The following is a 17,098-nucleotide window of genomic DNA, read 5'->3' as shown; positions in this document are numbered from 1 at the left end:
TTGTTATCATGTATTTGACTAATTAGCTGTGAAAAGGGTTCCATTGTCCAAAAGAAACTTTTGAACAATATACCTGCCACTTTTGTTGACCGCCCTCTCCTCTATATACCTCCTTCAAAGAACAAGGGGTGGAAAAATAGAAAAGGAGAGAAAAAGAAGAAAGAAAAAAAAAAATGGAAAAAAGGTAAGAGGGTAAAAAGAAAGAAAGCAGGATCTTGACACACAAGGTGGAGGAGGGGATGGCAAGGTTATTCTTTGACAATTAATTGACAAAATTTGGTAAAGAGATCTACAAAGTAAAAAAGGTTCTAAGAAACTATATAATCTCCACAATACAAGGGAGTTCTTTTTAAACTGCATGGAGTTAACAAGGGGTGGGACATAGCCAATTAAAGAAAGATACCTGGCAACAATGCCGGCCTGGGTCCGACATAAAGGACTAGGCTGTGGTCTCTGTCCTTGTGAGGGGATTTGAAGGTGGTAAGTTTACATCTAATGGATTTAGAGATTCAATGAAAGGTTATTGATGCTAAATGACCTCAGACAGGACATGACTCTTGCTTACTACTGCTCTATTGATCAGCTGTTTACTTTAAGCAGTATATAGTACTGTCTTGAAGGGGCTTGAGGGCAGGCTTTTCAGGAGTCATCTAGCTCTTGGTCAAATTTAAAAAAAAAATTTTTTTAAATGATATCTGACACTATGATCACTCATGATTATGTATTTCATTTCTACATGACTTGTAAAGCTTCATGTCAAAGAATGAATTTTTTTTTTTTTAAATGTCAAACTTTTATAATTTCATGCGATGAATACCAACTTAAATTAAGACAAAAAATGTGTCAGGGCAAAGAAATATTGAGAAATGCAAGGAATTCACAGTTATTTGCTCAATTATCTTTCCTTTTAGTGACCTCCCTCCCCCCCCCCCTCACAAAAAAAAAACTTGAGGTTGTTTTAAATATTCTAATAAATTCTAATATAACTTGGAGAAATAATTGGTACAAGTTTGTTAAAAGTAAAGACCAAAATGTCATCAGCTAATTTAAATACTAGTATGTTTAGCAATGTTCAACACATGTGGCTGGGGTTTGTCCAATGAGTAGGTAAAACACAAAATGAATAGAAAACTTCAGTGAATATGCTTTATAATGCTAAACATTAGATTAAAGAAATAAAGTTGGTAATTAGTCCTAATTAGGTAACACTTTCCTAAAATATTACGTGCATCGTTGGAATAACGAAAAAATATCGCAAAAGCATTATTTTATATCACTAAATTCCACAACATGCTGCTTAAATAAATTAAAGTTAAGATTCTTGCCGCAGGAGAAAATGTTATGACCTTTTCCAGGAAGCCAACCCTTCTCAGATCTGTTACATATAATTGTAGTATTTTTACGATAAGAGGGTATACATTTACTATAGCTAGCTTCGTTATACACTGCTTTAAAATAGTACATCATTGAATTCTCATTGACTATAACAGTTACTTTTATGCACGTATGTTGCTTAAACTGCACATGAATGTATACACACACACACTCTCAATGACACACTACTTGAAAAGATTGTAGCCTAGCCTCTTGCATTGTTTATCTCTCATTCTCTCATATACCCCCCCCCTTTCATATCTGCACAGGCTCTTATCCTCCCTCCCCTCCCACCCCCCCTTCTTCTAATGTTGATGCAGGGAATTAACACAATAGGGGAAGAAAGCCCTCTATTGATAGCGTCAGTGAAGACTTCGAGTGTGTATCTCTTTTCTTTACAAAGATAAGAATAACCAGTTTGTGACCTTGCCTACTTAGACCTCACTCCAAAAAAAAAAGATAAAGGAACAAGAAAGACAAAAAAAAAATAAGTCAGACGAAATAACAAGAAACAGTTGGAACAAGGGAAGGAGGGTTGCATTGTTAGGAAAGAAAAAAGCTTGGATGGAAAAAGGTGTCAAAACTTGTAAAAGGAATCTTTGGTTGTTGGTAAAGACAAAAGTGGGAAAAAAAGGTAAAATTGTACCCTCTAAATACAGGTGAGAGGAGGATACTGCCCTGACAGGATTAAGGGGAATGAAAGGGGGTGTAAAAGTTGGATCCGGGTCATATAAGGTGCAAGTGATTTCGAAAAGAACAATGAACTTTCTTCTTTTTTTATTCGTCTGTCGATGACGGTCAATAAAACTGTAGAAAGACAGATTAATTACCATTGTTAAGTGAATCCAATGAAGTTTTGAAAAATTAAAATCTTTTCTAAGACAGAAAGGAAAGATTGATGAGGTGTTTGGTTTAGATTAAGCAGATTAATCTAAGGGGGTTATACCTTTTCTTGCGACTTGTTTTTCGAGTGTTTATTTCTGTTGGCATTAATGAAAATCTCTGAATTGAATTAAATTTGACCAGGTACTTGACTTTGTAAGTGCTTAGTATTAAATGTCATCAACTTAAGGCAATACTTTAAGTCTGAAGGGTCAACGTTAAAGGTCAATAAACTCCCGGAGATTGTTACAGTTTTTTGGTTATGAGCTAATTAACAGAAGCTGAAATTGGCAAGTAGTTGTCACCAGCATTATATTCTGATTGGGATTGGGATGTGCTAAGATGAAGTGAGAAAGTACTGGGGCATTATAGCCACAGGGGGATGAGAGTCTGGAAGGCCTATGCATCCCCCTAAATAAGTCTCCTACCCCCCCCACCCCATAAAAAATCTCCCCATAAAATTTTTTAGAAAATGGTCAGAGAAAGCTTCTTTTAAAAAAAAAAAAAAAAAAAGTTCTGCCAGTCCACCATGGCCGGTAAGCTTTGGGTCTCCTAAATAAAACTAGCGATACCCCTAGGAGTCTGATAATGATTTAGTCTGAAGGGTCAATGTTACAGTCAACAAACGCTCTGAAATTGCTTAAAACATTGTTTGGTCATAAGCTAATTAACAGAATCTGAAATTGGCAATCGCGAAGTGGGGGATGGGGGTTAAGAGGAGGCATAGCCAAAGGTGGATGGCGGTTTGGAAAGACCCAGGCCTAGGAGTTACTCACTCAGTAATACAATTCATTCGATGAAATACAACATTTGAAAGGATATCCCAGTTTGGTTAATTGCAATCTGAAAAAAAAATTCCCAACCAAACTCAAAAAGCTGCTTTAACTATGTACATCTCTTATTTATATATTAAGATATTGTGGGGGTGGGCGGGGGGGGGGGGTAAAAGTGGGTATAAAGAGAGGGATAAGTGGCAGGGGCACATAGATGATTTGAAAATGTCACATGACTGTGACAGAGATCCGCAAACTTCAAAAGCCAACAGCTGACTACACCAATAATCCTCCTTGGTGATAATCTCTCTTTGATTTAGAATGATCTTGTGATTGATCTACTATTCACAAACACATCCTATTAATTGGGTGAAAAATTTCAGCAATTTGTAGACAATCTCTCCTTCATTGGTGTTAAACAAACCTTTGACACGAATAGAAGAAAAGTCTTTTATGAAGAGTTTTCTTCCACATCAACAAAGAAAAAACAAGAGAAATAAAAAAAAAAATTGATATCATCCGAAATCTAGCAAGCTGACAATTTAACTAATCTTTGAGCTATCTCTCAATTTACTTCATATCCGGTCCCGGGCAGCCAATCTTGCTGCGACGGTCTCTGGTTTTTAATATCGGTTTAATTGCCTACCTTTTGCCTTTATCCATTTTTTCCAAAAATCCACTTTTGCTGTTCAAACTTTGTGAAATTTTTAAAGACAACAGAGTTGGGTCACGTTTCCCAACTATCCGCAGAAAAAAAAAAAAAAAAAAACCCGAAATTACTCAAAATGAAAAAAAGAGACTTGCATGCTTGCCAGCGAAAGAAAGAAAAGACAAGGGAAGAAAAGTGCATTCGTATCTAAAGGTAAACGGCGAAGTATCAAATGGTACGTAATAATTGGGTCATAAGTAACGAGGAGATTGCCCGAGGCATTCACCGCCTCTCAATCTCATTGTGATCTTCATTTGCCATCATCTTCATCCTTACTTCCCAACAAACATCCCTCTCTTTTCATATCCTTTCTTTTTCCTTTTTTTGTCTCCTTCTCTCTCTCTGTGTTTTTTTGGTCGTTGCAAAAAGAAATCCCGAAGTATCGATGAAACCAAAATATCAAAGAAGAAGAAGAAGAAGAAAAGTTGTCGAGAGAACGGATGGAAAGTATTTAAACCGAGGAAAAAGTCGGGTGAACTTTTTAAGCAAACACTGCTATTGAATTTTTCCCCTTAATTCTGATTCAGTGGTTTGGTGTCCTTCGAACAAGACGGTATGTTGTGTGCAGTGTGTTTTACATCTGTTTGTTCATCACTATTAGTATTAGCCGTCGAACAAGTCAATTTCTTCATTCTAGGCGTGGATAGGAATCAGGTTAAGGGGACAGTCACATTATGTCTTTGAATGAAACACACACGTCAAAAGTGGATGGGTAAAAATATAAAAAAAAATGTTTTTTAATGTACCTATAATTGAAGGTTAAAAATCATGAGTGTAAAACTAGACATTTCACCGTTTAAATTTATCTTTTCATTATGAGAAGAATATTGAACAATGGCTCATAGAAGCACAAGAATTATTTAGTCATAGGATAGAGGATTGGGGGGGGTGAGGAGAGGGGGGGCATGGGAGGATGTCCATTTCACCAAGCTCTATTTATTAATTTCTCTCCAGGTTTTGAATCAAACCTTCTATAGGCAATTGAGTGTGATATGACAAAACGATGCCAAGTTTGGGGAATAAAAGTCGGAAAACCACAAACTATACAATAAATACCAGACTGAGACCAAACTCTGAAATTGTGGATGATCGAGACAGACCAATAATACTTGGAGGGTTTGATAAAAGAAGAAAAGATTTAACAATTTGTTGAATGAATAAGTGGAGAGATTTCTGTGTTTATTGGCTTCCCTTTGTGGTCAGACTTATTTTCAACCAATCAGTTAGATCTCAAGGTTGTATTGACATACCAGCAGTTTTCCAGCTCCATTTGTAATAGCTGAGTTTTTTTTTTTTTTTTTTTTTTTTGATATGGAAATGAAATCTGTTTGTGCCTCAGCTGCTGGATTTAGAATATTGGCAAAGTCAAAAACTGGTTGAAGAAGGGAGTTGTTTTTGAAGTTCCATGGTAAAGTGTAAAAGATAAAAGTAGGGGTGGGTTGTACAGTCTTATATAAACTGTAAACGATCAGTTTTCGAGAGTATTATGATCCGTTGGACTCGATGACTGTTCGCATGGGTGGAAAAACGAGAGGAACGAAAGTAAGAAAAACCGAAGAGGCTCAAACTTTAAGTAAGAATTATTATTGTGAGCTGGACAATTATTATATTTGGGAAAGGGTCGAGTTTGGGCAGAAGTCTACATAGACACGAGGAGAGGAGAATGAAAAAAATAGGACTGGTTGTTGTGTTTACATAGCAAGTAAATTCTTATATTATTACTATTATTATTATCTACGACAATGCAAAATTATCACATTTTACATCTAAACATTAGAGTCACCACCTGGAGAAGTGAGAGGGGGGATTGGATGTAGAAGGAGGTAAAGAGGTACTAAGAAAACCCACGGGACATCTTGGATTTTGTTATACATCGACTTAAGAGAGATAAAAGGACAGGTTTCCCCTCATTCAGATTCGAAAGTTTAAGAAGTTGTTTTTGTCCATGGATACTTATTAACCAAAGTACCTCTCTTCAGCCCTCAGGACTTTTAATGCCCTCCCAACCTCTCTCCCCCCCCCCCCCCCCCCGGAAAATGGAAAATGTAAGTAACATAAACAACATCCAAAACTCTTTAATGTGTGAATTGGAGACAATTCCCTTATTGTCAAAGAGAAAAAAATCCTCTGGGCCAAAGGAACATTTTTGGCAGTGTCCACTTCAAAAGATGTGAAACTGTATAGTGGGGAAATATCACCAGCTGAAAAGCTAAGCATTTTAACAATACACGTTTGAAGCTAAGATCTTTTTTCGAGTGTCAATGGCATCTTTATAAGAGGATTAGCGGCTTTTCCAACGAACAATAAGGGGTCATCATGAAAAATTAATCGCTCGGGGGCAAGTGACATTTGGGGGGCGGTATTCGGTTACAAACGCGGTGATAAAACATAGTTGCATCTTCCGGTTAAAAACAGCTATTAGAAAGAAAAAATTCGGTTTCTCATCCTGTTTCCATTGACAAGAAGAACGAGAAGAAAAATATGGAGAATCGTGACAAACAAGTAAGCAGAGGATCATGTTTGTGCTCGATATTGCTTCTTTTTTTCTATTTTTTTTTTGTGTCGTCGTCGAATTCTGCTTTTTCTTTGTCGTTGGAGGGGATATTTTTACCCACAAATTGAAGAAAGATTTGGCGTAATTACTTCGGGGTCAGAAGACTTTTACCAGAAGGATTACAGTGAGGGATGTTATTGGATAGATGACGATTTGAAACGAACAGGAATAACCGTAGGCGATTTATGAAGTTTCTCATTCTATGCTGGTAGCATTTGACTTTTATATATCCCTCATCCAAGGAAGCTATCCCACCCCCCCCCCCCATAACCCCCTTTGTAAAGTAAACTTGATATCTTTGTTTGTGACAAAGATTCCAGATTAACCGATAGAAAGTTGCAAAGTTTCTACGACAAAATATCTCTTAACGTGGTTCTAATCCCATTTTGAACTGAGACTAATGCAACCGGTGTTAACCGTGTGCACGTTTGTTTGGCAAGAAAGAAAAGTAAGAGACTGTTTTTTCTGTTTTTGTTTTTTCTGTATCCAAACCATGTTAATGATATCAAATGTACTTTGTGGAAGTGTAAGTGAAGGGGTGGGAAAGGACATAGAAGTAATCATGCATGTCAAAGCAATATTTCAATTCATAAACAATTCCAGTGATTAGACAGTCTTTATAATTTACTGCATCCTCTTCCATCTCTCCTTCCCCTCCTCATCCTTTCCCATCCCTTTCCTTCTCCCCACCCCTCCCCTTTCCCTGTAAACACTGGGGTAAACAAAACAGTTGGACTGTGTTAGCATCAGAAGCTCAGCTACAATTAAAAATGTTCTTCCTTTATTTCAGTTCTGATCTCCGTTTCTGGTTTACAGTATATCTGGTATTTTTAACTTTTTGTTAAACTTCACCAAATTTGATGTCTAGCTCTGTTAACTAGCGTTTTTTTCAAACTGTCTGTTTGGTCAGGGATAGTGCTCATTCATTGTTCTCCGATCCCCCCCTCCGGCCCCCTCCCATTCCCCTCCCAGCCCCCTACCATTCCCCTGGTCCCATTCAACCCCCCCCCCAATGCTTTAAACTCTTCTCCCAACCAACAACTACTACCCATATTATTCCATAGAGTCCTTTGTAGGATGTCCTAGCATGCTACAATTAGAAGCCAACACAGTTGCTGTTATAACCCCCACTGTTTTGACATTCTGTGATTCTTGAGAGGATCATCATCATCGTCAAAGGATGAAAGAAGACACAATTTATTCTTTGGTCTCAGTCTATGGAGCTCCTCGTGATTGGGCATCCGGTGTTTGTCATTTCCAGAGGGGCTGTCAATAGTTTGGATTCCTCCAGTGTTTGATGAAGAGATGTTCCCCCTAGTAAGTGGTGTCTAAACCCAGGATGGATTTCATCATCGCCGAACCTATGCAGGACTTGATTATAAACACATAATCTTGAAGCTATTGATATGATATCGTCGACCGATCCCTTGAAACAATTGATTGTAAGCTCATTTAATTCATCAATTTTTTGTGTCAACAGAAATAAACTTGATTTTTTTTTTCCACGTTAATGAAGTATTCAATGTTTCCTCTAACGGTCGCCAAAGCATCAGAGAGCAACGATTATTCTCTCTTCAGCTCCGCCCACCATGAGCCACTGACAGATGCTATGGTTTCTACACGTAGCTAACCCCTCCTCTAACCCTAACCCTCCTCTAACCCTTCCCCCAGACCCCTCTGCAACCTAAAAGCAACATATGAGATTTCACCGTTCTATTCAAGATCTAAAAACACTCTGGTACAAATGCATGGGTAAACCTGGGAGTAGGTATATCTGAAGTAGGTGGATAGACTCAACGCAGCCGTTTAGTTAATCTACCGCAACTTTGGACAAGGACTATACTTTAGCAATTACAGATCATTTTTGTGCTTTGATCAAAAATATGGCATTGTGAATACTCTCAGTTTTGAATAGGAAATAGCCATCGTTCCAAATTATGGGACACTGACTAAAACAACAAAGGAAGAAGGAGAAGAAGTGAGGACTTGCACTCCCCAAGTGTGTTTGGGTCATAATTTTTCATTCGGTTTGGAACCCATGAGAAGTTTCTCCGGAAACTTTCAACAATCAAAAAAGAGTCTGCTGGAAGTTAGATTGGTTCGAAAGCATGAGAGTGGTTCAGTTTGATTTGATCTCTTCAAAGGACACAGTGTCAACTTCACACCTCTCTCATGTATAACAAATTCATCATTTTGGTTTATAAGTGCTATTACCGGAACATTCATTAACTTGACTAAACAATGGCAAAATTTGATACAGCAATCATCCCAGATTGCTTCTTAGAGAGATAATATGACTGTCCGTGCTGAGTGCCCTACTAAAACAAAGGGAAAGTCGCCAAAGCCAATTAACCACGTATTAATTGATAACAAGGGCATTTTTGATGCTTTGTGGAAACAAACACTTGTTGGGAACTTATTAACTCCTTTTGTTCTCATATCTTTTTGACTTCGAGGGAAAAGTACTTTCACAGTGAATGAAATCAAGTTACATATGAAAAGAAAAGAAAAAAAATAATGAATACGAAAAGATAAAAAAACAGGATTTGCTGGGGACTGATTTGAATATGTATGGAAAAATCTGGTGAATTTTTTTTTTTTATACCAAAAAAAAGAAAAAAAGTTGTGAACGGATATGTCCTTTGCTTTCTTTTCTAATGTGTGTCGGCTAACTTCTGATAAAGATTTTTCAAATATTTCATAAAGAAGAAAGAAAAAGAAATGTACAGTTATAAAAAAAAGGGGCAGGGGTGAGGTAAGGGGGGAGGGGGATGAATGAACTAGAATTGCAAAAAACGAGAATAAAAAAAAGTTAAAATCTGAGGATGAGGTTCATCAAATCTTGTGGTGGTATAGTTTCCTGGTGATGTTTGTCAATGCATTGGTAATAACAAGTGTCACTTATGAGTTTCTTCTGTTGATACTGATGGATTGGATTCTCATAGTGTGACACTCTATACTACATACTGACAGATAACTACCAAAAAAAAAAAAACGGCAACATTCTCCCAGAGGGGACTAGAGTTACATCCTCCTGTAGCTTCCTTCCATCAAAATACTTATCAATCTACCATGTGATCTTGACCTTTGACCTAGGCAAACTTGGGGGGAGAGTGCTGTCCATGCGACCTTGTGGGTATGATGACAGTAATTGGTGTCCCCATAGAAGATGCGACCCGACAAAAAGAAACTACTGTTTAAGTTTGCTCCTCGACTAAAAAAAAATTCATCTCTAGCTAACTACTTGTCAGGCTTGGGGGAGGACATCATCTCGATAATCGGAGATGGGACGGTAACGGATACGTAATAACACCGAGTGACATGTCATGTAATAAATAGGATTACGTCACAACCGCCATGTCACGTGACAGTGGAGAGAGCATGTGATACTCGGTTATTTGACCAAACAAAATGCCAATTTTTTTCTTTACCCTGGGCCTATATCAATCATATGAAAGATGTCGCTACGTACGGTTTTAACCAACGATCTGTATCTATTGGCTGAGATATTAAATGACTCAATACTAGTTGACACGATACTAATTTCAGAGTTGAGTTGATGTAAACCATCATCTATATGATAATATGCAACCTACGATGTAGTAAATAGATTACAGAGCCTGCATGAATGTCTGGTTGAGTAGAGGATAGGGGGCAATATCATGAACATTTGTAATATAGAGAACTCCAGGAGGGTTACAGCCGTACAGCCGATCGACTTTGATCTGTTCACGATTGCTGTATGGGTTTCATAATCTGCAGTCTCTGCCTTGATTCAACAACGGTCATCACCGTAAATTGGGAACGATTATGTTTGTATCAATGTTGGAGCCAGGGGCAGGATTTGATGTCTGAGAGTGGGTGGGGGTGGGGGGACAAACCTGGGGAGGGGTCTAAGGGGGAGGGGTGCATTTTATTAAGTCCCTAGATGTTATATGGTGAAATAATTATAGGTTATTTCCCAGTACAGTTGTATATTTTGAAAACGTAATTATGCTATCTGCATAAAAGTGTCGCCGGATTCATTAATGGGACATAAAAAGTAGAAAATGTGCAATCTTTTACTGTTAAGGAAAGGGCTGGAATGCACCCACCCATCAACGCTCTCATTTGTGGCAATGCAAGATTTGGGAAAAAGTTGGGGGAGGGGGAAGGAAGTGCTCCCCCTTGCTCCCGGGACTTGCTTCCCCCTTTAATCCCACCACTGGTTGGAGCTATATATTTAGTATGTTGCACAGCAACAACAATTCTTCACAGTATATAAGTATGAAGCTCAATGAAGGCCCAGTGTCTGCATAAAGCTCAACACAAATTTACAGAAAGAAAGGTCACATTGCAATTTGAAAGTTTAATATACCAATAAGGAAGAAGATTAAATTTGTTCAGTTTTTCCATTGAATATTAGCCCAAACATTGCTGGTACTGGGGTAGTCATTTTGGTTTACAAATATATTATATATATTTAGACAAATGACAGATAGAGGAGTAGGCGGGTAAACTGATGATTATAAAAAAAAGACCCCTTTTGAAAGTAGCCAGGTCCTGAATGGCAGTCCCTGTGTACAGCCAATTAAACTGCTAGTTCCTGAAGGTATCAACATTGAAAGATGTCAACCAGATATCCCAAGTGGCCTGTTAAAACCAATCCAATCAAGTTAATCAGTGAAGGAAGTTATTCTACACTATAATATCATTTTCTTGTACATTCTTCCTGTTAGAATACAAAGATGAGTGGGGGGGGGGAGGGTTGGGAGCTTGCCTGATTTGTATTCCCCAGGGTCAAAGGTCATAGGAACTGACACTTCTGTGGTGTCATCAAACCAGTTAACCAAAATAATTGTCATTCCATCAGCTGATAATCAGATAAAGAAGCTTTGCCTGTCAAACCTGCTGAATTGAACCTCTCACTTGTGATGGAAAAAAATTTTCGAGGAAAATAAACAGATCTCGACAAGATATGAAATTCAAAGGAATCTCTTCTATTCTCCCGAATTTAAGAATATTTGATTACATCGCATCTGCATCAGAGATTTGCTATGACCCACTCCCCTCCCCCTCTCTCCCCTCCCCCTCTCTCTCCTTCCCCACCTATCTCTCCCCAGGGGTATCCCTTCGTAAAAACATAAAAAGCTAGCAGCAGTCAGCCCTAATCTATCGGAGGAGACCATACTCTGTCCATCTATTCTCTGCATATTAAACTCAACTAGTCGCTGGCTGGATCCTCATTCAAGAACCACTGTTGTAAAGTATTTAGAGAGCTTTTTAACAGACTCATATAGGCATCATATACAGGCATCATATAGGCACATGTCCCCCCTCCCCCCTCCCCAAAGCCCTCCACCAAAATGTTTGGTGCCTTCCCACAATTAAAGCAGAAAGATATAAAAATCTTTGATTTGAACTGGCTTTAAGTTACGTCACATCTATACCTTCAAAATTCCGCTGATTTGAAGCTAATGTTAGTTCGGGAAAGGATGGAAACCACAAAGTAGCAAAGAGTTTCTCCTGATCCCCTCTATCCTCTATATTGTGTGCCCCTCCCCCCCCCACACGAACTTGGCTCGCCTTCTTTACCTCTGGTGCCAGCTTGCATTATTCCCCCCCCCTCCTCTCACTCCCAAATGACCACCCCAAAATGCCCCTCTTCATTCTGCTATGCCACTAAATGTCCTATGGTGACTGTGGTTGGACCCTAACCAAACAGACTTCTAATTTTGTAGTTGAACTTCAAACAGAACTCACTATTTTAAGAATGATACAATTAAAAAAAATGTATAGAATCTGAGATCACAACAAGTTACCTCCCTCCAAGCTGCAACTCTCTTAAGGAGAATCCAATTGAGGGAACCTATATTAGGGAGCATTAAAGAGATGGTGGTGGAATATTGAGTGTACCACCACAGCTCGCCCCAGGAGACCCCCCTTGATGCTATCTTACACCCATCAAGATGCCATCCTAGAAATGATGTTTAAAACCACCAATCCCTTCTTGTCTGTCTTTGTTTCTACTAGTTTGATGTGACACTGGATTATCATCGCTATGCGTAGGACAGCCAGCCAGTTTCAGTCCAAACAGTCATAGTTACCATTTGCTTCAACAGGGAGACTCCCCACGGACCTTTTGAAAAGTTCATTTCCTTTATGACAAGATTACATAGTTTACCTGTCATATATCCGAAAAGTAATTTCATACTTTTAGCATATTAAAAAAAAAAAAAAAAAAAAAAAAAACCCTAGGTGATAGCCATTTAGCTAGCCTATTTAAGTCATGCAAAATTGGCCAGGGCTATGTATTGGTCTTTTCGCCCAGCATACCCCGCATACATTCTTTGTGTGCACAAAGGCAGAATTTTTATTTTTTTTTATTTTCCAGAAATAAGGCGAGATAAAATGGCCACAGTGAAAGGTAAACTAGAAAATTCTATCATTATAGCTTATAACTTATAAAAAAAAAAAAAAAATCATGTTTACATCACATTATAAAGCAACCATTTTTAGTTTTGAGGAGACATGACAAACTGAAAACAGTCCAAACTTTGAAGGGTGCATGTAAAATTTACAAGATTGGCTCCTTCAATCAGCTCAGTTTGGTTCAGTAATAGTCGGTCCCTGGTTTTATCATACTTAAGAACCATGTGACAAAACAACAAAACTGGGACATTGTCAGCTTTGGGATGGGTTCTTGTAACTAGTGCTTCTAGGTTATCTCTCAGGGAATATAGCTCTCGACAAGCCCTCAAGGGTCTTAGTTTTACTCCCTCCACACACCATGTTTGTATATGCATTCATTTTATATTATACATATATATATATATATATACGTTACAGGTACATATATATATGTTACAGGTGTTATGGAAAACCAACAAACGAAATACAGCTTAACACACTGACCCAATCATGAAAGCCGGATATATCGTTTCTCCCCCACCCCCCCTCCTCCCTGACCCCCGCCCTCCGAACTCTTCATCTCAAAAATGAAAGTTGAAATATAGAAGGGTACTTACATTTTGAGGATATTTAGGCTTAAGAGTTTGATGACAATTGAGGCCTAAAGAGCCTCTCATTTTTGAGGTAAATAACTCCCTCACAAAAGACATCTTACAAAGGGTGAAATGTGTTTATGACCCTTTCGATACGAGTGGCAAGTCAATATAAAATCCAGACCATCAATGGAGCTAAAACTAATCTTGATACTAAAGTCGATGAGGATCACAAACATCACCAGATATTCTTTGAACCTGAATGCGCAAAACGAATAGTGAAACCGACGTACAAAGGACGGGGAACATAAAACGAATCGGTTGCTTCCTTGAACTTGCCAAAGACACTCTTCTGAAATTGCCCCTCGTGGTGGATTCCTTTCTATTCTTCGAGTAGCATAGAAATAAATCCTTTCAAACCGAGTGGCTAAGGAGCATAGATACATCTGACGGAGAAGTTAGAACCCTTAACTTACTTCACGATCTTAAACTAACAACAAAGCCATAAAATGTTGGAGTACTTTGGGAGGAGGGCCATAAAATCATCTCCTTTCGTTTATCTTGGCAGAAAACCTCTTCAGAGATTTCTTTTAAGAGGGGGTGGAGGGAAAGAGTGGTTTTTTCATTTTCACTTTCAAAATATGATTCTTGCTTGTAAGAAATCGCTACCGTCGACAGTCTACTAAAGCAATTACGGTAGGTTAATAGATTTAAACAAAACCAGAAAAAACAAATGAAAATTTTTACGCTGGAATATTTAAAGCTGCGTATTAATACCGCTTTCTAAAACGGGCCAAGACTTTGTCACCAGGGAATAAAAGTGTGAATTTTTTCGAGAAAACTTGAAAATGCTAATTGTGATGTTTCCTTGCACAATCCTTATTTTGAACCTGTTGTATGTCATACTGAACAATCACTTGAGTTTTGTTTAAAAAAAACATATTCCAAATTACTCCTTATTTTAAATAATGCAAAGATCCCTTCTACCTTTTACTGTACGAAATATCAGTTACATAACTGAGAGAGAAAAGGGGGGAGGGGGTGAGAGGGGGATGGAATTATGATATACTTCATCCTGTTTAATCCTGTTTAAAGCCTAATCAAGATGAGCTCAAATCTACAACTACTTGTTAGTGTCGGTAACACAGACTTCCAGAGAGCTTAAGGTAATTCTGTCCAGTTTCTGGCGTGAATGATTTATTCGGTATGAGAAATACCTTGCAAGGAAAATCAGATATCACCCATAAAGTCTGTTCTATATAGGCCTTAAAGGTCAATGTTTTAACCACCATCGTTCTCGATCATAATGCATACAAATCTCATTCATGAATATTCAATATACAGCTTTAAATAAATTATAATTGCTTTATGATTTTGTCGATAATAGTAATCCATAATTAGAAGTCTTAAATATGTAACATTTATGTTTTCAAATAAGGTTATATAGAATGCCTGATTAATTAGCTACGATAACAATTTAAAAAAGAGTAATTAGTGGATGGATTTTCAATTTAGTAACTATAAACTTGATACTGAAACTGAGCTTGAGATCTTACGAGCTCGATCAATTTATATACATTTCAAACTGGTCTCTGTACATCAAGAGATGTATAGCCACACAACTTATGACTTCTTAGTGGAAAGAAAGAGGAGAGGGGGAGAGGGGAGGGAGGGGGAGAGCGGAGGGGATAGGACAGGTTGTACCTGGCCATGGGGAGGAGGAGATGAACAATGATGTTGAATGTTTTATTGTAAAGGACCTTTGTAGTGATATCCACATTGTAAGCTATAGCTATTGTTAAAGCTGAATGGAAGCATTTGATAAATAAATTGATAAATTCACCTTTGATTTCATGACAAAACAAAAACAAAGACACAAACATGGGTGTCACAGTGGGATGAATCGTAATCCTACTTCAAGCATGATCCCTTGATTAATGATTGGACTGGAAGCTGCCATGTTGGCTAAAGGATAAAAGTCTGCTTAATTATGCATGCGGAATGACATATCAGCTATGAGGTCATGATGAGATCACACTTAAAGTTGAATTCCTGACTTAATACATAAATAAATAAAGAAACATAAAAAAAATTACAAAGTGGAAGAAATTATTGGTTTGGTGATCAAATAAATTATATACTATGTTCTTTAATGACCTCACCCCCCCCCCCCCCTCCCTCATACTATGGCTTGAACTAAATAAATGTTAATATGCTATCTATATTTAAAAGTACATACGCTACTTGATGAACAGAGGACAATAAACATAAATGCAATTGCAACAATTTGCAGTTAAGTGTACTTGGCCCTCCATAAAAAAGTACACTCAATCATTATTAAAGTGTCCTGGAAAATATGATACTTATAATAACAATGACTCTACTTAATTGTTCGAGACAATGAAACTTACAATAAGAATATGCAGTTGTGACAGTGTCCAATTGAAAACCACCTATTGCTAAGTTATGCGATGTCACGGTTATATGAAACCGAGATGATTTCATCGTTGTACAAGGGGCATCATAATTGGGATGATGTTATGCAAATTAATTTGAATCGTATTCAAAATTAATTTGATTCTTAAAAGGTACAGTTAGACCTAGTATATATTCCTATAAATCATAATTTGCAGAGTTATGTACATTTTATTACAGAACTAAACAATTATGAAAACATTTGGTGCTGGTATGTGTATTTTATATATGTTTATGAACTGCACTGCACTGCAACAGTATAAATGGTACAGGTCACTAAACATGAGTCAATGCTATATCGTTGCACTACAGACATAGCTCTCCTCTCATTAACCTAATTTATGTACAAATATCCCAAACATCAAGTTGTTATATATCAGAGAAAAACTGCTATTAATCACTTGTCGATTAGAGGGCAGGAACCACTTCTCTCACTCCCTTCCCACCCTGCTCCTCCCGACCCCCCCCCCTCCCACAACTGTAACTCCCTCCTTCTAAAATCACTTTCTCATCCCCAATAAAGGTATACTAAATAAGACACTCGTGTGTCCCACATTTGTAGGAGGTGCAAGGTAGATTTTGTAAATTCCGAGCAAAATTCTCGTCTCTTGTCCATCTTGCGAAAAATACAATACCTTACTGGACGAAGAGAGTAATCCAACATGTAAAATTACATACCATTGAGCTGGCACGGTAGACACGTGCATGATCACGGTACTGCTAATTTGCAAAATTAACTAATTAGTTATTCGTACAATTAAAGTATGACATATAAAGCAAAATAAATTGGTAAAGTTAAGAACCTTAATTGGAACTGTTTATACAAATTGTTTTGAATATTAATTAATATAATTTTTAAACAAAAGAGAAAAGAAAATTGAAAATGTATCGGCTTACCATTGGGCATGCAGGAGCATCCTTCTTTTCACCTGATCGGCGTATTTAAAATAAAGTTAAATTATCACTTTTTGTTTTTATGAAAATGCTTGGTACCTGTGTTTCCATGTATTAATGACATAAAAAGAACAAAACTTGTCAAACTTATATCGTTTCAGTCCCGTCCAATATGAATTAAAAAAAGGAGGAATTGACTCCTTCACAAAGTGTTCAGTCCTACTTCAGTCAATTGAACTCTCCACCAAACAAAGAAGGTGAAAACTGTTTTTATTCACAAGATCTGTCAAAATTATACATTGGACAAAACTTTGACTCCACTTTAAGTTTTCTTGTGAAAAGTTTCGACCACTCCTCTTTCTCTCTCACTCCTCTTTTTAATTTTAATTTCTTTTTTTCCTTCTGTTTTTTTCTTCACTCGATCAAGTGCCCGACGACGTATCAAATTGATAAT

The 17,098-nt window shown here is 37.5% G+C and overlaps 1 protein-coding gene across 3 annotated transcripts in view; it reads right to left on the bottom strand.

Annotated features, from left to right (window-relative positions):
* LOC139975927 (histone-lysine N-methyltransferase MECOM-like) overlaps nt 1-17,098 on the bottom strand; it is a 103,594-nt gene that overhangs the window by 18,957 nt on the left and 67,539 nt on the right. The window contains exon 1 of one of the 3 annotated variants that reach the window (XM_071984221.1): nt 16,648-16,666. The exons of the other annotated variants lie outside the window; for them this stretch is intronic. Within the exon in view, the coding sequence (XP_071840322.1) occupies nt 16,648-16,650 (3 nt within the window). The 5' untranslated portion in view covers nt 16,651-16,666. Of the gene's footprint in view, nt 1-16,647; nt 16,667-17,098 lie in introns of those variants that run through there. 3 annotated transcript variants of the gene reach the window in all.

This window comes from Apostichopus japonicus, chromosome 11 (genome assembly GCF_037975245.1).
Source record: "Apostichopus japonicus isolate 1M-3 chromosome 11, ASM3797524v1, whole genome shotgun sequence".
Classification (NCBI taxonomy): Eukaryota; Metazoa; Echinodermata; class Holothuroidea; order Aspidochirotida; family Stichopodidae; genus Apostichopus; species Apostichopus japonicus.
Note: the sequence above shows the minus strand (reverse complement) of the source record. Positions and strands in the feature narration are given on the sequence as shown.